This window comes from Cnephaeus nilssonii (genome assembly GCF_951640355.1).
Source record: "Cnephaeus nilssonii genome assembly, chromosome: 8".
Lineage (NCBI taxonomy): Eukaryota > Metazoa > Chordata > Mammalia > Chiroptera > Vespertilionidae > Cnephaeus > Cnephaeus nilssonii.
Window position 1 is genome coordinate 24,176,873 of NC_137079.1, and position 26,615 is coordinate 24,203,487.

The 26,615-nt window shown below is 35.8% G+C and overlaps 1 protein-coding gene across 1 annotated transcript in view; it reads left to right on the forward strand.

The window, feature by feature from the left end:
* LOC307104491 (A disintegrin and metallopeptidase domain 3-like) overlaps positions 1–26,615 on the forward strand; it is a gene marked incomplete at both ends in the record, with an annotated part of 80,152 nt that overhangs the window by 36,776 nt on the left and 16,761 nt on the right. The window contains 3 exons of the mRNA XM_079779377.1: positions 253–439; positions 7,540–7,638; positions 15,874–16,069. Of these exons, the coding sequence (XP_079635503.1) occupies positions 253–439; positions 7,540–7,638; positions 15,874–16,069 (482 nt within the window). The remainder of the gene's footprint in view (positions 1–252; positions 440–7,539; positions 7,639–15,873; positions 16,070–26,615) is intronic.

Consider the following 26,615-nt stretch of genomic DNA (forward strand, 5'->3'; position numbering starts at 1 on the left):
GGGTTCCAGGCATTGTTGTTTTTAATATATTCTAACTCATGTCACCTTAACTTCTCTACTTTCTAGATTCTATTACATTAAATTACAATATAAATAAACTTGCTGCTTACATTTATGACTTACATTAAAAATCAAAGCACCCTCCCCTCCTTCTTATTTTTCTCTGACTGAAGTTGTACAGAATTAATAGTGCTATATTGAAGAGTGTGACTTCGATAGTTATTTTATCTGAAGAATATAATTTAATTTTAGACGTTCCCGTGGTGTAAAGTCGTTTAGCAGTTGCAGCGTGGATGAATTTAAACATGTAGTTTCACAGCCTGAATTTGAATGTCTTCAAAATCAAACCATTTCAAAAGTGGTGGTCCAAGGAAGACAATCAAGCTGTGGTGATAAACGTTTGGACGTTGGAGAGGAATGTGATTGTGGCACTCCAGAGGTTAGTGGCAAACATTGATACCTTACCTAAAGATTCATTTTTGCTTGGTTGTCATATAGTGCTATAAATATAGATGTGATACAAAAGGGGGCTTTTGTCAAATGCTGCACCATTTTATCAAATGTCTAAGACATGGAGATATGGGACATGTGAGAACTGACTCATCTGAATTTGAAACATTTGAAGAATTTAAGTATGGAGTAAGTATAGCATGGATTCAATAAGATTTTCTTTATTGTGTAATCAGTAATAGCAACACTCACCTTTCTATATCACAAATACCAGCACCTTGAATAATATAATCATCACCTAAATCATCTCCTGAATTCTCCCCAAGTGAGTGCATTGGTTCCCTAAGTTATAAAATGTGTGTTATTTACCTCCCCATACTTGCATCTGGGGAACTTCATTTATTTTAACCTGATTGCATAGAACTGAATAAATCATAATGCATCATTCATTATTGTTCTATTTGGTGTTTTTTTTTGCTATTATTTTTTTTCAGTTGGGCTTGGTAAGATGACTAATCAAAGAAGTTTGTTGTGCCTGTCTTTATATACTTATGCATGGTGAAGTTGATTGAAATAGATCTTCTAGAAAATATGAAAGGTCTCTAATTATAAGGAATAAAATTCTGTATAACTTGATTGCATTATAATTGTAAGAGAATGATTCAAGTCTTCTGTATCTTTATTAATTTTGATTGTTTTACCCCTCAGCACTTGAGAAATAATATTGATACCTCCAACGATCCAGTTGTATTTTCCTAACTCTCACTAGAACTTAATTCATTCTTTATATTTTGAAGCTGTTTTATGGTGAAAACTTATATGCAATTGGTATAACTCCCTAGAAATTAACTTTTACCTACAAAGAGTGAATCTTCTTATATCTATGTTGCTTTCTGTTTTAAGTATATTTGGTCTGACATATCTACCTCTAACTCCATCTCCATCTCTGTCTCTATCTCTATCTCTATCTCTATCTCTATCTCTATCTCTATCTCTATCTCTATCTCTATCTATCTCTATCTCTATCTCTCTCTGTTTCTGTTGCTGTCTTTGCTCTGACTCTGTCTCTATATCTCTAGCTTCCTTTGAGTTGGCATTTCCCCGATATTACTCTATTCTCATTTAGTTTTTCTGTACTATTTACTTCAGTATCTACAATGTTTTAATTTATTATTTGATCTGTATTTGATGTGTAAAATTATCAGTTTAGATGTTATTGTGATTAATAGTTTGCATAATTAAAAATGAACGGAGGTCCATGGTTTAGTCATATTTTCTTTCTTTTTTTTTTTTTTTACCTTATGGCTTCTTTCTGTTCCAGGATCTCTTCCAGGATCCTTATTGTATTAAGTTATTATGACTCCTTAAACCCCTCTAGAATGAAATTCTGTAAGTGTAGTTCTCTCAAAATTTTTATATTTTCTATGTCCATTTTGTTACATTTGTTTTCTAATTTAATTTTAGCTTATTTTTTTTTGACCTGTGTGATCTTCCCCCCACTATTTTCACTGATTTAGTGGGTATACATTTTTTTCTTCTTTAGTGATTATCTTCTCATTTTGACCATGACTGTTCTTGCAAGTCTGTTGCTGCATATGTACCTGCAGTTCTCTAGGGTATATACTGATAAGTGAATGTGCTATAGCCTTTCATCTATTCTAGTATGACCCTTTGTATATCTGTGATGTCTGTGATAACTTCTCCTCTTTCATTTCTGATTTTATTTATATGAGTCTTTTCTTTTTTTTGCTCACTGAGTCTGGCCTGGAGACTGTCATTTTATTAGTCTTTTCAAAGAACCAGTTTTTTGTTGTATTAATTTTTGTATAGTCTTTTTCTTCTCCATTTCATTTAATTCTGCTATAATTTTTATTATTTCCTATCTTCTGATGACTTTGGGTTACCTTTGACCTTTGTCTAGTTCTATTCTTTTTAAAAATTATTTTCTTATTAAAAATTTTAATGTTGACACTATTGCACATGTCCCCCATCCCACCCCCCTTTGCCCACCTCTACCCAACCCCACCTCTCTTTACCTTGACCTTCACCACACTATTGTGTATCCATGGGCTATGCATGTATGTTCTTTAGCTAATCCCTTCACCTCTTTTTCCAGTCATTCTTATCCTCCTAGTTCTTTTTTAAAACTTGAGTTTAGAGAGAGATAGAGAGAGGAAGAAAGGAAGAGAGAGAGAGAGAGAGAGAGAGAGAGAGAGAGAGAGAGAGAAAGCGAGAGAGAGAGAAATACATTTTTGGTTGTTTCTTGTATGTGCCCTGACGAGGGATCAAACCCACAAGCTTTCCATATTGGGACCATGCGCTAACCAATTGAGTTACCTTGTCAAGGCTCATTTTCTAATTCTTAAAGATGTAATGTTTGGTTGTTTACTTGGGATTTCTCTTGTTTTTTGAGATAGGCCTATAATGATATACACTTTCCTTTTTATTACTGCTTTCACTGCATCTCCAAAATTTTGATATGTCATTCTCATTTGTCTCTATATATCTTTTGATGTCACCTTTATTTCTTCCTTGACCCAGTCTTCTTTTTTAAATAGTATATTGTTTAATCCTCTGAAGATTAAACAATCTTCTGAAGATTAAACAATATACAATTTACTTCCTTTTTACAGTTGATTTCTAATTTCAAAGCATTGTGGTCACAGAATGTACTTGGCTCAATTTCAATCTTTTTGAATTTGTTGAGGCTAGTTTTGTGATCTACCCTTGAGAATGTTCCATGTGCACTGAAGAAGAATGGATAATGTGATGTCCTGGGATAAAAAGCTCTGTAAATGTCAATTATGTCCATTTTGTCTAATGTGTCATTTAAAGCTAATATTTCTTTGCTGATTTTCTGTTTGGATGATCCATCCAGAGCTTTGAATGGAGTATTAAGGTCCCCAACTATGATTGTGCTTTTGTCTGTTTCTCCCTATAGTTCTGTTGGTAGTTACTTTATGTATTTTGGTGCATGCTGTGTAGGTGCATATAAATTAAGTGTTATATCTCCTTAATGTAGTGCCCAATTTATCATTATAAAATGTCCATCTTTGTCTCTTTTTACCTTTGTTATTTTGAAATATGTGTTGTCAGATATAAGTATGGCTACATCAGCTTTTCTGTGGATGTTATTTGCTTGGTGAATCATTTTCCAACCTTTCAGTTTGAGTCTAACTTTTTCTTTGCAGCTTAGAGGTGTCACTTGAGGTAGCAAGGCTCCGTGGCTCTGTTTCTCTGTCTCAAATGCCAACCAGCCAACAACCATGTCTGAAACCTATGCTGTGTCCTTGCCCAGTTCTCTATCTCTAGGCTCAACCACAGCTCATTCTGCTCACTCCTGCAGGAATGCCTGTGGAATCTCTTTGCTTCTACCAGGTGAAGGGAGTGCCAGCCACTACCAGATTCCTCCACTCTCTAGCCATGAGCCACTTACTGGCTGCAGTAGAGCTTCTGTGGCTTGTCTCAGCCCTTCTCCCTTCTCTCCTCTCCCATTTGCTCCCACTTGCCTACCTTTAGATATTTCAATGTGTGGATCTCTGAAGCATGTTTGTGACTTGACCAGGGAATCCTTTGTTGATTTATAGCTATTCAAATTGCTGAAATTTCAAGGCTGAGACCAAGCGGATCCCTCAAGCTGCCATTCTTCTGATATCATTCCATCTGTAATTGAATTTCATATATACTATGAGAATATCAAGCTTTTAAAATTACATTTTTAAAATTGATTTCAGAGGAATAGAGAGGGAGAGAAAGTTTGAAACATTAATGATGAGAGAGAATCATTGATCTGCTGCCTCCAGCACGTCTCCCCTTCACCCCTCTGGGAATCGAGCCCTTAACCAGGGCATGAGTTCTTGAACAGAATGGATCCCGGGAATCTTCAGTCCTTAGACCAATGCACTATCCACTGAGCCAAACCAGCTAAGGCAAGAATATCAACTTTTAAAAATCACAATTTATTTAAAGATTGCCCTTCCCTCATTGCTGTGAATCAATCTTGGTTATCAATCAACTAAACATTTATGAGTTTTTCTTTTTTTTTTCTACTCAAATGCCACTATTTTAATTACTATAAATTTCTATTAATTTGTGGGATATGATTATATATCCTCCAGCATGATTTTCTTTGGTGATTGTGGCCCTTTGCATTTAGTAAGAATATTTTATTTGTTTCTTTCAGTTTCTACAAACAAAAAGACAGAAGAAATTGCATTGAACCTTAGATAAATTTGATGTTAGATAAAATGGAGGTATATGCCTTCATTTTTTATTTCTTTTAATTTATCTCAACAGCATTTTCTAGTATTCAGTATATAGGTTTTTTACTGATAAACTTTTAAATTTTTACTGTGATGTTTTAAAAAATTTTATGATAGTTTAAATCATATATTTTAAAATGTTTTCTTTATTACTCAGATTAAAAAATAACATTAGATATTTATAGTCTTACCTTTTCCTGCAATCTTGCTGAATTCATTTATTACTCCCATTAATTTCTTTAGATCATTTATCTGTTAAGAGCATAATGTGAATCATGTATTTTATATTTTCTAGTAGCCACATTTATAAAATAAAATGAAATAAAATAAAATAAGTGAGATAAATTTACATAATATATTTTGCTCTAATATGTCAAATATAGTATTATTTCAGCATGTAATCTGCATAAAGTTATTGTTGAGTATTTTTATTTTTAATATGTATATGTTAATATATTTTATTAATAAAATACATATAGGTATATGCACACATATACAAACACACACAAACATATATATATATGTGTAATATACATACATATATATACACACACATATAGTATATGAATAAGTATAGAGAAAGAGATATCATAGGAATTGGCTTATACAATAATGGAGACTTTGTCATGAAGTTGAACATACTGTCACCAAGCCTAGATGTCAAACTGAAAGAAGATCCAGGAGGAAGGAAGAACAATTGCAGATTCAACTGCTCCTTTACTCCATTGAGATGAGTCAGCAGTCAGCCACTTTAAGTTAATGCTGTCGTGAGTTTTGATTTTATGGATGTTGGGACGGAGTGCATGTGTTTTGCCTAGAAGATAAACATGATGAATCTTTGGAAACCAGATGGTGAAATGTGATAGAATATCCCCCAAAGCTTTGCATGTCCTAATATTAATAACTTGTGAATATGTTACTATACATGGCAAAAAATACTCTGAAGGGATGATCAAGTTAAAGATCTTGAGAGGGAGAGATCTTCTATGTTTCTGAGTGGGCCATATGTAATCACAGGGATCCCTATTAGAGGGAGGCAAGTAGGTCAGAATCAGAGGCTATGTGACAATGATATTTGAAGATGCTACATCGCTGTCTTTGAAGATGGAGAAAGAATCCATAAACCAAAGAATGCAGGTGCCCTCTAGAAGCTAAAAAGGAAGTGAAATGACTTTTCTCTAGAGTTTCCCGGAGGAATGAAGAACTTCCAAAATCTTCATTTTAGTCTCTTGGTCTTTTGATTTCCAGAACTATAAAATAAACTAGTACATGTATATAGTTTAAGCTACTAAGTTTATGATAATTTTTACACCAGAAATAGGTAATAAATGTAAGATTGAATTAATTCTGTGTTCCTTGTGATGAACAAACTTGAATGGACTTAAAGATTTCCTATCAAATGAACTGCAGTTTTTCTGAAGAGAACAACAATTCCTTTATCACAGCATGTGTAGATCCAACACTTTGGCCATCTGGGCAACATAATTTCTACCAATACATTTGAAGCAACCTCAGAAGCAGCATTTGGGTGGCGTGAAGTCAAGATCCAAGTTTTAAGAGACTGAAAGTAAGGATTATTAGTGTGAGAAAGATGTAAATACATGAAGGAACCATGTAGGAGGAAATCAATATTCCAAGGGGTTCAAAGGAGCACCTAATGATTTTCATCAACTGGTCAGTGATATGATAGATACAGTAATCAGAGTAGAAGTATGGGTCAGAGGAAAGTTTACAAGAGTGTTTGTTTTTCCTTAGATAATAAAGGCAGACCTCCAGATTTATACAACATGGCTAAGGGGAATCATGTCAGTGTTCAAAAGTTTATCCTGGGCCAAAGCTGTCTACCTCTAAAGTCAACAAGTCTCAAGTTAAGGTTTCCTGATAGAATGGCTACTCAATCCTTAGGTTAAGGGCAGTGATGATAATCTGGAACAAGATCACCAAAGCATTCTGAATTATATTCATTTGTGTTGTTTTCCTTCTGACTAGCTCAGTTTTTTGAATTGTATCTCATTAATATACAAGTACTTACAAATAAGGTAAGTAAACAGACTTCCTCAAGGGAAATTGATGCATAGAAATATAAAGTAAACCAGAATGTGCATCTATATTCAATATCAACACATTGTTACTACAATAAATAAATTGAAACAGACCTAAACACTTAGTTATTTTTGCCTATACATTTTGCTAATTTTTAAATATACTTATCATTTTGGTAAAATGTCACTCTTGCACTGAATAGACAATTATAAGAAAGTTGGAAATCAGAGTATACTATTATAAAGAGCACTTACTCTTTTTGTTCTCCAAGACTCCAGTATCTTTTTGAATTAATCTTTAATATAAAATTTTGGAGCTAAAAATAATAATGAGAACAATGTTCTCTGAATAAGTTTTTATAATACTAAAATATTCTAATTTAGAAGCCTCTATTTTATCACAATCATAACTTGTTATATAGTCCCATGATTAGTTTTGAGAAGACTTGATAATATGGAAAAGTACTTATGATGTATTCAATGAAAAAAACCCCTGAAAACTCATTGTGCTTATTTTTACAAAATCAAAGAGGATTGAAAATGATTAGATTAAATTATTAACAGTTGCATTTCTTGAGCATGGAATCATGAATAATTTATTACCATTGTCTTCTTTACTAAAACTACATTAAGTTTAAATGAACAGTGTTACAAATAAATACAGAAGTAAACATTATGCTGTAATTGTAATTAACTTAGAGACAAACATTAATACCCTTTGACAAATGAAATTATTTATTTGATTGAAAATTCCTATTATTTAACTTGATTGTATTTGCTTTTAGAATTGTACTTTTGTAAAATGCTGTGATCCTACAAATTGTAAACTGATTGGAGATGCAAAATGTGGCACTGGAGTATGCTGTGATAGAAAAACTTGTCAGGTAACCTCTCAAAATATTACATTTTTCTTCATGAATTTTTTATGTTCTTGTGCATTAATTATGGCTCAGTTTTTTAAAAACTTGTTTTTATACATCTTTCAAATATGTTACTTTATGTACCCTATTCATACACAATTTGTTTTATAATTTAGGTGATGTCCTTAGGTCTTTTTCTCCCTACTATTTAGCTCCACCACTCACTGTATTGTTTCAATTTCTACTCAAGACCCATCTAGTTATTGCACTCAATACCAATTCCAGATTATTTGGGTGCTATGAATTCCTCGAGGTGCTGCTTGAGTGAAGCTCTTCATCATGAAACAACTTATGACAAAATTATAAATGAGCCAGCTAATACACAGTTGACATGCAATGCTCCAATAAAAGACAGTGATGTTTTTCAAAATCTCATTTTGAAAATCATAGAAAAGGCATCCATGTAGAATAGTCAGCAATATGCAACAAAACAATAGTGAAGTTTGCCTTGGGCAAAGACTCCAGCTAGAAGTGGATTGAATTGATTTCCCTTCAGAAGTTTTCCATTCAAGGTTTTCTCTGTAGCCACATCTGAGAGGGGATTGGTTAGGATTTGCCTTCTGTGGATTGCATCATATTAGCACCTCATTTAGTATCACTTTCAGGAGTCTATGACAAATATAAAAGCTAATTAATGAGAAATTTTGCTTGCCAAATGTATTTTCTCTGTGTCAATGAAATCTCTCACAACATTATTCTACTTTGTTCTATGTGTGTTTATTTTTGTTTTTTTTTACTCTATAGACTAGTAAATAGAACTACTCATCCTTTGTATTCAAGGCACATGAATGTAGAAGGCAGTGTAGGGTTTTTACTTCTTAGCAATAAATCTCATTGCTTTTCCCTTCATTAGAGCTCTCATCTTGACCTTTGTCTCTAAGCCATGGAATATGGCTTTTCTAAACAGCCTATTGTCCTTTATCTACATCCAAAAAGGTAGTTCTTTAAAATGGAGATAATCACTACATTTGGTTGTGTGAAAATTCACAGTGCAAGTTGCTAGGGAGAGATTCAGGGCAAGAGCTAAATCTATTTTATTAGTTTAAATTAATTTTATTATGTGATATAGTATAGTACTTTGCTTTTGCTCTCATTTAAGGCTGACAATTGTCTTATACTCTGCTCTCTTTCATTATCTATATATATAAAAGCCTAAGTGACCATTATGACCAAATGACCAGAATGACCGGTCGACAGATTGCTATGACACACACTGACCACCAGGGGGCAGATGCTCAATTCAGGAACTCCCCCCTAATGGTCAGTGTGCTCTCACAGCCAACCTCCTGCGGCCTCTTCCCCTGGCCAGACCCTCCCCTCACCCCCCCTGATGGCCCCGATGGGGCGGGGGCAGCCAGCCAACCTCCCGCAGCCCCTCCCCTCTGCCAGCTGGCCCCCGCCCCATAGGCCCCGATCACTGGCCAGGCTGAGGGACCCTACCTGTACACGAATTCATGCACCAGGCCTCTAGTTTGGCTATAAGCATAAAAGGCTTCCTATATTTTTCTCTTTTCTACTTTCAATTAGGCTAGTTTCCACCAATGCTTTTCCAAAATTTAACAATTTTACTTAATATTTTATAAATAACATTTCTACTTAAATAGACACAAATCCAAGTGCAAAGCTGTGGAAGACAATAATTTAACCAGCTTTTTCACTGAAACATAACAGTGAATAACTTGTTTCTAACCAGTACTCAGAAATTTCTATTTGTAATGTTAAAAATTGTATTTAGTACTGTATAATGCCAATTATGTATTGGTCAGTTGTATCTTTCTTTTTTTTAATTTGTTCAAAATGATGTTTATTATAAATTCCTTATACATACACTTTATTTATGTGTGAAAAAATTTAAAGACATGACCATTGTAACTACATGTAGACTTTGATTCAAAGTTACTAAAAATTTGAAATAAAGCTAGTTTCCAATGTTATTATTTCACACCTTAGATATATTTTAATGGCATAGTAGAACAACAAAGGTGAATACTTCTACATATACAGCTTTTGTTGTTTAAATACCAAGTGACTAATATGTCATTTAACATTACTTGACTTCATTTTTTAAAAGAATAAGCTAATGAGTTCTTTTATTTTCTAAATAGTAGTTAAAAATAAATATCAAAATATTTTGGAATTTTTTTTATAACAAAGAAATAAACACCACTTCTTTATTTAATTTAAAAAATACAAAATTTTTATTTATTCATTTTAAAAATCTTTAAATATATATATATTTTTATTGATTTTTAACAGAGAGGAAGAGAGAGGGATAGAGAGTTAGAAACATCGATGAGAGAGAAACATCGATCAGCTGCCTCTTGCACACACCCTACTGGGGATGTGCCCGCAACCAAGGTACATGCCCTTGACCGGAATTGAACCTGGGACCCTTGAGTCCGCAGGCCGACGCTCTATCCACTGAGCCAAACCGGTTTCAGCCATTTTAAAAATTTTTATTGTTGAAAGTATTATATATGTCTCCTTTTTTCCCTCATTGACCCCTTCCAGGCTGCCTCTGTTCCCCCTCACCCTTCAGCCTGCCCCAGGTCTTCACAACCCTATTGTCTGTGTCCATGGGTTATACATATATACATACTTTGGGTTATCTCTTCACGCCCCCCCCCAACCCCTGCCTTCTCAGAGAAAGATAAGTATCACACGATCTCACTCATATGTGGAATCTAAGGAACAAAATAAACTGATGAACAAATAGAACCAGAGACAAACAAGCATGGAACAGACTGACAAATTTCAGAGGGAGGGTTGGGATTGATTAACCTGGGAATTCATATGCATATATGCATAGCCCATGGACATGAAGCAGGATTTTCTTGGACTGGAATACGCAGTGTTCCCTTGGGGAGGATGGTTCCCCAGATTCGTTGTCCGACAGAATCGAAGAATGAATCCATGGACGGAAGGTGGTATAGCAAAGGTGGAAATTTTATTGAAGAACAAGTACAGATTCCCACGTCGGGAAGGGAAAAGAATCTCACAGCACAGACTCCCATGTAGGGAGGGGGAAAGAGTCCCACCGAGTCCCTGTTTCCATGGTTTATAAAGGCTGTAGGTCTTTGTGCCTTGATATCCCCTCTGATTGGTCACTATTCCCTTAGACTGGTTACTATAGTAACTCCTGAGCTCAAAGATCAAACCTCACATGAGAGTGTGAGGTTTTCCACCCCTCCTCCCTTATTGTTTTCCTATCCCCTTTGGACCTTCTTCTTCTTCCTCTGAAAGAGGGGCTTCCTTCCCTTTACTTTATAAATATAGACGTTCTGCTGCTCTGCAGCTCTGTGCTTCTTCCACGGTCCTCTTAATTTCTAAAATTTCCTAAACCTGTTTTTTTCACCCCTAAAAATTCCTGTTTCAGATACAGACAATAGAGTGGTGAAGGCCTGAAGGGGCAGGTGCAGAGTGAGGGGATCAATGAGAAAAAAACAACGGGGACATCTGTAATACTTCCAACATTAAAGATTAAAAAAATTTGACCCCAGCCAGGAAATAAAAGATTTGTGAAATTAAAAAAGAAAAAAGAAAAAAGAAGGAATAGTATTCTGGCTTTTATTCTTGGGAAAAATTAATGTGCCATTTGCCCATTTTTAGTCAATACTAAATGAAACAAAATTTTCTACCTGACACAATTCCTTTAATTTTTATTTTATTTTCAACCAACCGTTTACATTTACTACTATTCCTTACCAATTTCAGATGTATAGGAAAGTGGCTGAACACCCATGCACTTTACAGAGTGGACTCGCTGCTGCTCACCTGGCCCTGTACCCAGTTTTCTTGATATTTCTTACTATATTCCCCATTCTACAAACTGCATCTCTGTGGCTATTCTGTAGCTACCAATTTGTACTGTTTAATCCCTTCATTTTTTTCACCCAGCCCCCAAACTCCCTCCCCTCCAATAACTATCAGTCTGTTTTCTGAGTTTGTTTCTTTAGTTTGTTCATTAGATTCCACATATAAATATGTGAAACCATGTGGTATTTGTCTTTCTCTGATTGGCTTATTTCACTTAGCATAAAACTCTTTAGGTCCATCCTTGCTGTCACAAAAGATAATGGCCAATCAAAGAAAAATAAACAAACACTTATGAAGCTCAACTTCATGCTCAGGTGAAGATTTCAAACAGGAACAATAGAATTCTTATTCTATACATCTATTGAATATCCTCCCAATTCTGTTGACAGGTCTCAAACAAGGTTTCTGCATGTGCAATACAGATAGCTCATTGCACCTCCTGGGTTTTCTATGCCATAATACAGTATTTCAGAAAAGTAGAGATCCTTTCTTTTCCAACATCTGCCTCTGTGCTTGGAAATGGAGGAGACCATGCCTGATCCTGCTAAGTTAAACTTCCACCATTGTTCCACTCCCTGTGTCTAGGGAGAAGTGTTCTGATTATCATCTTGAGTCCAAAGCAGATTCATGACTTATAACCCCTCATGGTAGAGATGGAGTAGGTCCTGAAAGGAAAATTATTTGAAATAAAAAAGATGTCCATTGAGCAATAGTTTAGGATTATGGTAAAAAATAGGAATTGAGTTAGTACAGCATATCAGGAATAAAATTAGTCCCCAAGAATTAAAGTTGAAAAACGAATATGCATAGCCTGATATCAGATATTTTCTATTGATTTTGAAGTAAATATTTAGTATCACCACAGCATTATGACTATGAGAGCTTTCACTAGACCCTTTTTAAAATATTGAGGTGAAAATCATAAAATCAACTATTTTCAAGTGAACAATGTAATGTCATTTATAATATTTACAATGTTGTGCACATACCACCTCTAACTAGCGCCAAAACATGTTCATCATCCAAACAGATGGACATGTTCTCCTTTCTCCCTTCCTGTCAGTCTCTGGCAACCACCAATGTGAGTTCTGCCTTTCTGGTTTTACTTATTCCAGATATTTCATGTAAGTGAAACCACACAATGATCTATGGTATCAGGCTTTCTTCATTTAATGCAGTGATTTAAAAATTTATTCATTTTTCAATGGTAAGATATGTACACATATAATACCTTAATAAAAAAATTGAGAAAAAAAAAAAAAAAAACTTAAAACCTTTCCGAAAGAATTGTAATTGCTATAGAATAGCACATTTGTATATAGTAAAGCTTATTTCATTAGACTGAGAAATAAAATACCTGAAATGAGTATTCAATTTTAAATATTATTCATTTGGCAAAATGGTAAAATAATCCTGTTAAGAGTCGTACACTATAAAATAAGAAACTTATTTCTTTAATGGCAGAATTTTTGTCAAAAGGAATTTTCTGCATCACAATTCATGAGTCTGATTTATTTCATTAAATAAAGTATTATTAATGTCTTAAAGAGGTGGCTGCAGCCCTCATGGCTTGGCTCAATGGTTGAGTATCGACCTATGAACCAGGAGATCACTGTTCGGTTCCCGGGGTGGAGCATGCAGGAGGCAGCTGATCAGTGATTCTCTTTCATCATTGATGTTTCTGTCTCTCTCTCCCTCTCCCTTCCTCTCTGAAATCAATAAAATATATTTTTAAAATTAAAAAAGAGGTGCCTGCAGTAAAATTATAAGATCTATAACTGATTAGGAGAATATCAATGTGAATTGCTGTCTAATAATTGTTTTTCATTAGATAACAGGTTTTTTTTAACCTAGGTTACATTAAGATATGCTGGCATTTTATTTTATTTTAATATATTTTGTTGATTTTTTTTTACAGAGGGGAAGGGAGAGGGAGAGGTGGTTAGAGGCATCAATGAGAGAGAGGCATCAATCAGCTGCCTCCTGCACACCCCCTACTGGGGATGTGCCCACAACCAAGGTACATGCTCCTGACCGGAATCGAACCCGGGACCCTTGAGTCCGCAGGCCAATGCTCTATCCACTGAGCCAAACCAGTTAGGGCTATGCTGGCATTTTATATCATTTGAGTATTTTTAGGAATAATTTCTAAGACAAAAATCAAACATTTATAAATAAATTTTAAAATTGGGTTGTTTTGGTGTTGAATCAACATTTTATTAATATATATTTGTTTATATCTAGCCATTTTCCATAAATGACTCTTTTTACATTATGCGACATATAGTAATATATTATTATGCTCTCTTGGATATTTCAGTCTTTTACATGGCTATAAATATCTCCTATTGACTCCCAAACTCCCCTCTGTAATCAGTAGACTGATATCAACCTACCTATTTCAAAATTACTTTGGTGTCAAACTTTTCAAATATATCATCATGTCCAAAACCGAACTTCTAAGCAACTTTCTATTTCTCAGTAATTGTGACTCTTTTTAGTTATCTAAGCCAAAATAGTGGGAATTATACTTGTTTAATTTTTTACCTCATATGTCACATCTAATCTGCCTCTAGTTCTTCCAGGTCTAATCCCCAAAATAGGCTTTTGTAGACTATGGGCCAAGGGTCATCATTGCTTGCCTGTATTATTGCAATAGATTTCAATTTAATCTAGTTATTTATAGCCTTTAATCTATGTTCAACAATCATCAAAAGTGATGGTATTATAAATTTGCTTCTTGTATGAACATTAATTAGAATAATGTGATCATTTTAATAAACAATTATCTTTGGTTCAAAAAAAAAAAAATTATTCATTTTTAGCTTATATATCAGTCTACCATTCCTATATCTGGTTGAAAATATTCCGTTGTATGTATATACCACAACTTACCTATTCATTAATTGATAGACATTTGGTTTATTTCCAATCTATTTTTCTAGAACTTTTAAGTAAATTTTTAATTTGCTAAAAAGGTAATAGAATCCACATGTATATTTGGATTCTTATTTATACTTTTTGGTAAGTACTTTATAAAAATATTTCTTTCAGAAAGATAAAAAAAAAAAAGAAATGCACAGTGTCCCTTTTTCTCGGACAGTTAGGTGTAATTATGAAATCTGAGCACCAGACTTGTTAAAAGACGTCATCCTAGAACTTCTGCTTTGGTAATAGCCCCCACTTACTATGTCACTGGAAACCAATTTTCAATTTCCCATTGTTCTCACATTGGAAATTACTAGAAAATATGAGAGAGCTCAACACTATTTTAAAGGCAATGCATCCATGCTTCTGGTTCTATTTTGTTCATCAGTTTATTTTGTTCATTAGATTCCACATATTAGTGATATCAAATGGCATTTGTCTTTCTCTGACTGGCTTATTCTGCTAACATAATACCCTCAAGTCCATCTGTGCTGTCACAAAATATAAGAGTTCCTTCTTTTTTTGTGGTGGTGTAGAAGCAGGGGTACATGGAACAGACTGATAAATGTCGGAGGAGAGGGCGGAGGAGGGACTGGATAAAGAAGGTGAAAGATTTAGGTGAAAAACATATATGCATAACCCATGAACACAGACAATAGTTCAAGGAAGGGGTAGGTGAGGGTGTGTGAAAGTGTCAAAGGGGTGAAATCTGAGACATCTGCAATAGTGTCAACATTAAAAATGTAAAGGCAATGCAACATTTTCTGATGAAAATTAAAAAAAAGGATGTTGATTTAGTGTTTAACATTTCTGCATCTTTCAGAAAATTGCATACATATTGTCTCAGAACTTGGCATTTGGTATGAATACATGATCTGAATCCATTATGTTCATGTTCAGTTAAACTTCATAATAGGTTAGCCCCGTGGTCGGCAAACTGCAGCTCGCGAGCCACATGTAGCTCTTTGGCCCCTTGAGTGTGGCTCTTCCACAAAATACCGTGGCGTAGGCGAGTCTATTTTGATGAAGTGGCGTTAAAAGAAGTGTAAGTTTAAAAAATTTGGCTCTCAAAAGAAATTTCAATCGTTGTACTGTTGATATTTGGCTCTGTTGACTAATGAGTTTGCCGGCCACTGGGTTAGCCCATAGTAAATTATTTCAAAAGAAGGGTGTTGTGCTCAGCGGGTAATATGCACAGTGGTTGTGCTTAATGTTAATGCCATCAGTCAGGATTCTGAATTATACCACTCCAGTACTGAACGAGTATGTGGTCTTTGACAAGTAATTTAATCTCTCATCATTCTTACCTATAATGACAGTTTATCTAAATTATAATAGAAGATAATTATACCTTGCTTGGAGCAGTGTGGTAAGACTTGATTAATTGTCATGTGTGAAGCACTTTGTCTTTGGATAAAAATTATTACAAAAAAATTGTTTCTATTTGTCTCACAGATGACGGAAAGAGGACATCTATGTCGGAAAACTGTAGATCCATGTGATTTTCCAGAATTTTGCGATGGAATTTACGAGAATTGTCCGATGGATGTAAAATCTGCTGATTTAGAACCATGCAATAATCAAACCGCCTTTTGCTATAAAGGAATATGCCGAGACCCAACTAAACAGTGTGCAGAGTTATTTGGAAAATGTAATAGTTGTGTGTATTTTCTGGGATTCCTTTTTAAACTGTATTTTTCTAAAGTCAGTAATTCACCCTAACCACAAGGAAAGGTATTGTTTATTTAAATCCAAATTTGAAAATAAAATTGCAAATCAAAGCACCTTTGAATTATGTCAAGAGGCAAAATAGGATTACTAAGTATAGGACAAAGACACTAGGACATTAGTGAAATTTCAGGTGATTGGTGCAAAGGGAATATATTATTAGAATTGTAGATATGAAATCAAATAACTGATTTCTTAGTAATTTCTACAATTTGTTATCAACTTTTCCCTTCTCAAATGGGTAGTTTTTGGGGAGTGATTCTCATTCTCATAGAGCCAATAGGTGACATAAAAAATTTGGAGATGGCACTGATTGGACATTGCTGCTGTCCAGCTGTCTCTATATTATGTACCATATTTTCAGTTTTAATTGTTTTTTTGAGATGAGTAATTGGAACTTTATATTTTCAGTTGCTAAAGGTGCTGCGTATGTATGTGCAGAAGAAGTGAATTTTCTCGCAGACCCATTTGGAATCTGTCTTCCCAACAATCGATGTGACTTTAGGTGTGTATTTAAAAAAAACTATCCATTTTACAAATGTGTGTCTTTGTATATATGTGTTTTCTGCAATGAGTCACTTAATTCAAATGAAAGATGACTATAGTACATACAGATAAATTTATATGTTGCATTTCATAAGATGGTGTATGCACTGAATAGCCTTGCTTGTTATGGTCTGAGTAACATTCTGAATTATCCTCATACTTTGAATGATTATTTACCTAAAACATTAGTCTTACAGTAAGTGACATGTGGGAACTTTTCTCTGCTTTATATTGCCAGGAATACCTTATGTGCAAAGTTAGTTTGTCAATGGACACATTCGCGGGTATTATCATGGAGTCCATTTGATGTTCAATATACTTACCTTAGAGGCTATATATGTATGTCAGCAAAACAGAGAAGGCGTTTAGCAGAGGGAGAAGCGGATATAACCCGTGTATATGATGGCACTATATGTGGTGAAGATAAGGTAAATATATATGGTGTGTGCGTCTGAGTGCCTAAGAGTGTGTGTATGAGAGAGAGAGAGAGAGAGAGAGAGAGAGAGAGAGAGAGAGAGAGAGAGGGAGAGAGAGAGAGAGAGAGAGAGAGAGAGAGAGAGAGAGAATATTAAGATTTTTTTTATTTATAATTATACAAACTGGTCACTGTATGTTAAGATTCTAAGGTCAGGTTTCTGCTGGTCAAAGGAGCACTTGCTTTCTATCTGTTTTATTATGAACTTTGCTATAGATATTTAAACTGGTTGTCTCACACCTGAGAATCTAAGCCTCTTTATTAGGCTAGGATTTGGTCTGCAATAATTTGTGTAAACAAAGAACAAAAAAGAATCAAAGAATCAAATAATACACTAACAATCAGAATGGAACAATCTGAATACTAAGGACAACAACAAAAAACACCCCAAGTATTTAGTCTTGCAATAATTGATTAGAATGAATTTGGTTATAATGACAGTAAAACATTCATTTACTTGCTTATTAGCCTACTCCCCTAATTCTTTCTCCAAAAGCATAATATACTTGTTGAAAATTTGATCCTCCCACAAGATCTACACTAATAAAAGAGAATGATGCAAATTGACCGTATCTGCACAACGCCCACCAGCCAATCAGGAGTGAGTATGCAAATTAACCCAACAAAGATGGCATGTTAATTTGCATGCACAGGCACCAAGTGGCTGGGGGTGGGGCGGGACACAGGCGTTCCACACTTGCCCCAACTGCTCCAGGCCTCTGGCCCTCTGGGCAGCATGGGAAGGCAGAAAGGCGGCTCAGGGCTGGAGCAAAGGCAGAAAGGCGGCTCCAGCCTGGAGTGAAGGCAGAAAGGTGGCTCTGGCCAGAGTGAAGGCAGCGCCGGCAGCCAGGGGAAGGAAGGCCCATTCTTGTACGAATCTTCATGCATTTGGCATCTAGTACAATAATAAAAGAATCTAAGCTTTATTTAATTTTTTTTCTTAAAAACATTAAGAAACATAATAGATACATTATTTTTAAACTGTTATCACTAAAAATAATTGACCAAAGAAAAACATGCATAATTATCTTACATTTTAATTAAAATAATTTACAATGAGAAGCAGTATTTTAAGAATTAAAAAATAAGAAGAAAAAGGAAGTAAGTTTATTTCAGAATGGAAAAAGACATTTTAACATAAAAATAATAAAGTAATTACAACAGAACTTACTGATACTGGCTACATTGTTGGCAAAAGTATGTTCAGGCTTAGAAAAAATCTTATAAGAGTTTATTTGAGCCAAACTGACAACAATTTTCAAAAAGAAAAATCTCAATAGGTTGAGAAAATGCTCTGGAGAATAGCAGTTTTACTGCTTATTTTATACATCGATTCAAAGGAGAAGCTATAGGGGTGGCTACCTGAAATCCATTGGTGGTAGATTAGGCAGGCTGGAGAAAGCAAAGTTGGGAAATCTCCGAGATTGTATGAAAAGTAATACAAACTGAAGGACTTGTATGCATGCATATAAGCATAACCAATGGACGCAAGACACTGGGGTGTGAGGGCATGTACGGGAGTGGGGTTGGGCGGGGGGGCAATGGGAAGATATGTACCCATGTAAAACCTTAATAAAAAAATGGGGGGAAAAAAGAAAAGTAATACAAATAGAAACATACTTCTTTTATACTGGTGGGTACAGGAGAGTTGATAATGAACATTCAGAGCACATGGAGATGGTATGCAGAAACAAGATAGCACTGAGGGGTTCTGTGGTCTCTAGCTCTGGTACAGAGACCACAGAACCCTGGGTTGTGCCCTGAAGGGTATGGAAAAGGAGATTACTCTGACATTCCAAAGGTATATTATTTTAGATGCAAAAAGACAATCTACAGGCTCAGTTATGGTAAATACTGACCTCTGTCAAGGAAGACACTAGCCTAGGACATGAATACACACAAAGACTCGCTTTTAGTTAGAAATGTTTAGTTTCAGACCATCTTATGTGGTTACTTTCTGTCTCTGAGTTTATAAAACCCACAATCCAGGCCTCCCCTGAGCTTGTCAGGTTTAGTATATGGCCCTTTTTTGTCCACAACATTATAAAGTAATATGTCTTCTCTTCAAAGATCATTTAAAACAAAGTGAAATAATGTTTACTATAAATAAGGGAGAGTAAATACAGAATTTTATCAACGAATTTAATCATTATTTAATTAGAAAATAAAGCAGTGAAATGGCACACGTCCATGTGTGCATGCACATCACACACACACACACACACACACACACACACACACACACGTCATATAACACCAAAAATATATTTTGGACTTGGCCCCTGGTTTCTGGCACAGAGCTCCCAGAGCCCTTGGGATTTCCTGAGTGATAACAATGTTTTGTGTTATTCATTCCCTCCCAAACAAACCAATGAAGTGATTTATCAGAGGCCTCTAGATAGCTTCAGGATTGGGCTGGCCACCAAAGAGACTAAGTGGTTAGAGGATTGGAACTTATAAGCCACCTTCCCAACCCCAGCCCCACAGAACAGAACTCCATAATGGGGAATGGTATGGCTGAAGAATGAACTCTATAGAAACTTTGGACAGTGAGATTCAGAGAGTTTCTAAGTTGATGAACTCATTGACCTGCTGTGCTTTCAATATGCCTGGAGAGGACATAGAAACTAACCCCCACCCCACAAATAGCTTGTCCTGTATATTTCTTCTACTTGGCTGTTCCTGAGTTGTAGCCTTTATAATAAACCAGTAAACATATCTGAAGTGTTGTTTTGAGTTCTATGAGCCAAATAAGCAAATTATGAAACCTGAGTAGGAGTTTATGGGAACTTCCAATTTATAGATGGTTGGTCAAAATTAGGGTGGTTTGGGACTTGCGTCTAATATCTGAAGTGGAGGCATCCTTATGGGCCTGAGCCCTTTAATTTGTGGGATCTAATTCTAACTCTAGGTAGATAGTGTCAGAATTGAGTTGAATTGAATTGTTGGACATCTACTTTGTCAGAGAATACATCTTACAGTATATAAGTATATCACAATATTTATGTATATTATGTATGTGTGCATACAAGAATACTCAAACACATCAATATATATCAGTGCAAAAATATCTCATAATATCGAGTATATAACTAAGAAACATGAAAATGTTTCACCTAACGTGTGATTAAATAAATACAAAGTCATTTAATATTAAGTTGTTGTTTTAAACAGTTTTTATTTTTCAATAACAGTTGACATTCAAAAGTATATTAATTTAAGATATACAGCACAGTGGTTAGACATATATAAAACTTATGCAATGTAACTTATTGTTTTCAAGTTAGCATTTGGGCATTGAAAGTAATATCTGATGGTGAGAAGAATAACATTATCATTCTAAGGTAAGTATAAATTATCACATACTTTCTGGAAAGTGATTGGGAAGTGTGTAAGGAGTCAAATATCATACTTCTTTTATCCATTGCTAATGGAATAATGTGAAAATAATTTACTGATATTAGGAAATATACATTGGTATAGAGCAATTATATATAACAGAGAAAAGTTATGAAGACTTGTTAAATGACAATTATTTTGGTCAGATAAATTAAAGTTTATCCAATACTCTATTTCTTTCTAAAATAACATTTGCATATAATTTTTAATGACATGGAAGAATATTAGTAAAATTTTGGTGAGTGAGAAATCAGGGTACATCCTTGAAAACATGCAATTCTGCTGTTTGGATTGCACATGGAAATTTGGTGGGTTGTGATTTTTTTAGAAAGTCGAGGTGATATCTTTGGCTTAAGTGGTCTTGCTGGTCACCCCCAAGTCAAAATTGTAGCAACCCTGTGACTTTATGTCTTAGTTATTGTACCTCAATAACAAGTAAAAAAATGAAAGATTTTAGAAGTAGCCTTAGCATCAAGATATTATGGCCTTGGTAGCATTCAAAAGCATTTAAAACCTAGGATGATCTCCTGAAAAATATGCAAGTAACCACTGCATTGAAAACTGCAAAGCATTACTAGAGAAGCAAAGAAGACTTACATAAACGAGGGGTAAGCAATACTAATTAATTGGAAGACTTAACATGTCAATGTTCTCAAAAATAAATTGATGAATATGATGCTATCAAGAATCCAAATCACAGCAGGTATTTTTTGGGGAGGGGGGAATGTGTTGTTGGGAAAATTGAAAGATTGATTTAAAGGTTTATATGGAAATGCAAAAGGCTAAAAATACAAAATAGCCAATGTAATTTTAAAGAAGAAAATGGAAACCGGACATTTACACTACTATACATCAAGACATACTGTAAAGTTAAAGTAATTAAAACAATGCATAGATAAACTGACCTAAAAACTAAAATAGAAAATGTTATTTTGGAATAACTGGAGATCAAAATGCTTTAATCAAGTCCTCAGAGAAAAATTAGGCATTGTGCTTGGTACAATTAAAGATATCTTGCTGAGAGTTTTTATCAAAAAGGGGTGTTGGATTTTGTCAAATGCTTTTTCTGCATCAATTGATATGACTATGTGATTTTTATCTCTCAATTTGTTTATGTGATGTATCACATTTATTGATTTGTGGATATTGTACCATCCTTGCATCCCCGGGATAAATCATACTTGGTCATGGTGTATGATCTTTCTGATGTATTGCTGGATCCGATTTGCTAGAATTTTGTTGAGGATTTTGGCATCTATCTTCATCAGGGATATTGGCCTATAATTCTCTTTCATTGTGTTGTCTTTATCTGGTTTTGGTATTAGGGTAATGCTGGCTTCATAGAATGAGCTTGGAAGTGTTCCTTCCTCTTGAATTTTTTGGAATAGTCTGAGGAGAATAGGTTTTAGTTCTTCCTTGAGTGTTTGGTGTAACTCCCCTGTGAAACCATCTGGCCCCGGGCTTTTGTTTGCTGGGAGCTTTTTGATGACTGCTTCAATTTCTTCCATAGTTGTTGGTCTATTAAGATTTTCAGAATCTTCCTGATTGAGTTTTGGAAGGTTGTATTTTTCTAGGAATGTGTCCATTTCCTCTAGGTTGTCTAGTTTGTTGGAGTAGAGTTGTTCATAGTATTTTTTAACAGTCCTTTGTATTTCTGTGGGGTCTGTTGTTATTTTGCCTCTCTCATTTCTGATTTTGTTTATTTGAGTCCTCTCTCTTTGCTTCTTGGTGAGCCTGGCTAGAAGTTCATCAATCTTGTTTATCCTTTCAAAGAATCAGCTCTTGCTTTCATTGATCTTTTGTATTTATTTTGGTCTCTATGTCATTTATTTCTGCTCTGATCTTTATTATCTCCTTCCTTCTGCTCACTCTGGGATTTTCTTGTTGCTCTCTTTCTAATTCTTTGAGTTGTAGAGTTAGATGATGTACTACCATTTTTTTCTTGTTTTTTAAGTTAGGTCTGTAGAGCTATAAACTTCCTTCTCAGGACTGCTTTCACTGTGTCCCATAGATTTTGGATTGTTTTGTTTTTTATTGTCAATAGTTTTCAGGATGTTTTTCATTTCTTTTTTGATCTCTTTGGTAACCCAATCAATGTTTAATAGCATGCTATTCAGCTTCCAAGTGTTTGAATTTTTTGGATTGTTTTTATTGTAGGTTATTTCTAATATGATGTCACTATGGTCTGAGAAGATGCTAGATATGATTTCAATCTTCTTGAGTTTGGGGAGACTTTGCTTATGACCCAATATGTCATCTATTTTGGAAAATGTCCCATGTGCACTTAAGAAGAATGTATATTCCATGGCTTTTGGGTGAAATGTTCTGAAGATGTCAATTAAGTCCATCTGATCTAGTGAGTGATTTATGATTGCTGTTTCTTTGCTGATTTTTTGTCTAGAGGCTTTATCCAGTGATGTCAGTGGTGTGTTAAAGTCCCCTAGTATGACCGTATTGTTGTCGATCTCTCCCTTGATATCTTCCAGGAGTTTTGTTATGTATTTGGGTGCTCCTGCGTTGGATGCATATATGTTTATCAGGATTATATCTTGTTGTATCAATCCCTTTAGTATTATGATGTGGCCTTCCTTATCTCTTGTTATGGCCTTCACTTTGAGGTCTATTTTGTCAGATATAAGTATTGCTATATAAACAAGATTGATGAACTTCTCGCCAGCTTTTTTTCCATTTCCATTTGCCTGAAAGATATTTTTCCATCCCTTCACTTTCAGTCTGTGTGAGTCCCTTGTTCTGAGGTGGGTCTCTTGTAGACAGCATATATATGGGTTGTGTTTTTTTATCCACTCGATGTATTTTGATTGGAGTATTTAGTCTGTTTAGGTTTAAAGTTATTACTGAAAGGTACTTGTTTGTAGTCATTTCTATTTTTGTGCCTCAGTTCCTTCTTACCTTTTTATTTCTTCTTTTTACAGCATTCCCTTTAGCATTTCCTGCATTGCTGGTTTGGTGGTGATAAACTCCCTTAGCCTTTTTTTTGTGTGTGTGTGTCTGCAAAGCTCCTGATTTCCCCTTCAATTTTGAATGATAGCCTTGCAGGATAGAGTATTCTTGGATTCAGTCCTTTGCTTTGCAACACTTTGTATACTTCCTTCCATTCCCTTCTAGCTTGATGTGTTTCTGTTGAGAAATCATATGATAATCTGATGGGGGATCCTTTGTAGGTAACTCTCTGTCTCTTGCAGCCTTTAAGATTCTCTCTTTGTCATTAATATTTGCCATTGAAATTATGACATGTCTTGGTGTGGGTCTTTTGGGATTGATCTTACTTGGGACTCTCTGTACTTGTGTAACTTTTTTCTTCCCCATATCTGGGAAGTTTTCTGTCATTATTTCTTCAAATAGATTTTCTAACCCTTGCTGCTCTTCTTGTCCTTCTCACAACCCTATTATACGTATGTTACTTTGTTTCATGTTGTCCCAAAGCTCCCTTAGGCTCTCCTCCTGCTTTTTAATTTTTTTCTCCAGTTGCTATTCAGATTGAGCTTGTTTCTCTACCTTATCTTCTAACTCACTAATTCGGTCATCTGCTTCTTCTAGTCTACTGTTGAAGCTTTCCACAGTGTTTTTGATTGTAGCTATATCACTTTTTACTTCTTCCTGATTCTTGCATAGGTTGTTGATTTTCTCACTCATCCGATGTATGAATTGCATGACCATTACTCTGAATTTTTTTTCGGTCATGTTGCATGCTTCAATTTCACTAATTTCCTTTCTTGGTGACTCCTCATTTTCTTTCCTCTGGGGATTGTGTTGTCTCCCCATTCTGAGTATCACCAGAAGGTTCAGTCGTTGAGTTGTGTGGACCTGGGCTGTGTGCAGTGGGAGCTCCGCACCACCCAAGTGTCACTGAAGTGCTCCGACACTAGGACGTGTGGCTGCCGTGGATTGGTGGGAACCAGACTCGTCAGGGTCAGTGTTACCAGTGCTCAGTATGGTCTCGTGTGTGCACCTAGAATCAGGGACCCCGCCTGCACTGCGCTGTTGGCGTGTGCCGAATATCAGAGTCCCCTAGCATGTGCCAGGAGTCAGAGTTCTCCTGTGTCTGCACCAAGAATTGAGTATCAGAGTCTCTGTTGCTTCATGGAGCCTCTCACTGAGAATCAGGGTCCCTGTGTGTGCATGCACCAAGAATTGGTGATACTGGCTCTTACTGGGAGTATACTGGGAGTCAGGGATCCCAGGTGCGTATGCAATAAGAAACAGAGTCAAGTCAGTGGTGCTCAGTGCTGCCTCCTGCCCTGAGAGTCAGTGTCCCAGACAGCTTGGGGTACTGGGTTGCATAGTAGCACTGTGTCAGCCAGAGGTCTGCTCCTGCACTGCAGAAAACAGACCTCGTGTGCGCTTTCCCAGAATAAAAGTCAGGTGGCACTGCCACCGTGTGTGGGCTTCGGGTTTGGTTGCCCAATTGCATTGCGGGTTGCAGATTCCCAGTGACCGTGCGTGCTCAGGCTCAAATTCCTGTAGTAGCACTGCGGCCCATGTGAGGGGTGGGTCTATCAGTTACTGTGGCATTGCCCGTGAGCCTGCTGGGAGGGGGATAGGCTCCTTGACTCACAGAAATCTGCGGCCGCAGTGTCTGGATTCTTGCTGTCTGTTGGTCTGCAGCTGTGGTCACAGGTCTTTGTCCCTGGTGGCTGCAGGGTCCTGGTTTGCATCTGACATGGGTGGTGCTGAGGCCAGGATCCTAGTCTCAAGCAGCTCTATTTCTCAAGATGGCGTGGTCTCTGTGCCCACACTGGCCACCCAGAAGTGTCTGCTTTGTGCGCAGGACTCCACCATCTAAGACTACCCAGTTTGGCAGCCCCTTGGAAGACCTGCAGAATCTAACTGTCCCTAGCTCACACATACACACACCACACACAGGTCCACACACTCCTCTATCGCTCCCTCACTCTTTCATACTCCCTCCCTCCCTACCTTCCTGCCGGTCCCATTTGCATCTCTCTAATAATTAGTTCCCTTGAGCAACTTTATGTGTCTCTTGGAGAACTGTACTAGTATGTCGTCTTTGGAGAAGTCTTTAGTCAGTTCCTTCAACCATTGTTAACTGGATTGTTTGTCTTTCTGGTGTTGAGTTGTATAAGTTCTCTATATATTTTAGAAACTAATCTCCTATTGGCTGTATCATTGGTGATTATGTTCTCCCATAAGTGGGTTCCCTTTTCATAATTTTGATGGTTTTATTTGATGTTCAGAATCATTTTACCTTGATGCAGTCCCATTTTTTTAAATTTTATTTTTTTAGCTTTTCCTGTTTCCCTTGCTCTTGGAGATATATTGGCAAAAATATTGCTGTGAGAGATGTCTGAGATTGTACTGCCTATGTTTTATTCATTCTTGTATATGGTATAAGCTGATGGTCTAGTTTCTTTTTGTTTCATGTACCTATCCAATTTTGCCAACACGATTTATTGAAGAAACTGTCTTTACTTCATTGAATGCTCTTGCTTCCTTTGTTAAACATTAATTGACCATAAAGGCATGAGTTAATTTCTGGGGTCTATCTTGTGTTCCTTTGTTCTACATGCCTGTTCTTATGCCAGTACCAGTCTGTTTTTATTACAGTGGCCTTGTAGTATAGTCTGATATCTGGTATTGTAATCCCTCCAACCCTGTTTTGCTTTCTTTCTTTTTTTTTAAATATATTTTATTGATTTTTTACAGAGAGGAAGGGAGAGGGATAGAGAGTTAGAAACATCGATGAGAGAGAAACATCAATCAGCTGCCTCCTGCACACCCCCTACTGGGGATGTGCCCGCAACCAAGGTACATGCCCTTGACCGGAATCGAACCCGGGACCCCTCAGTCTGCAGGTCGATGCTCTATCCACTGAGCCAAACCGATTTCGGCAACCCTGTTTTTCTTTCTCAAGATTGTTGAGACCATTTGGTGTCTTTTTGGTTTCATACACATTTTTGAAATATTTTTTTTCTACTTCTGTGAAATACAACATTGTTATTTTAATAGGAATTGCATTTAATCTATATGTTGGTTTGGGAAGCATGGACATTTTAATGATAATAACTCT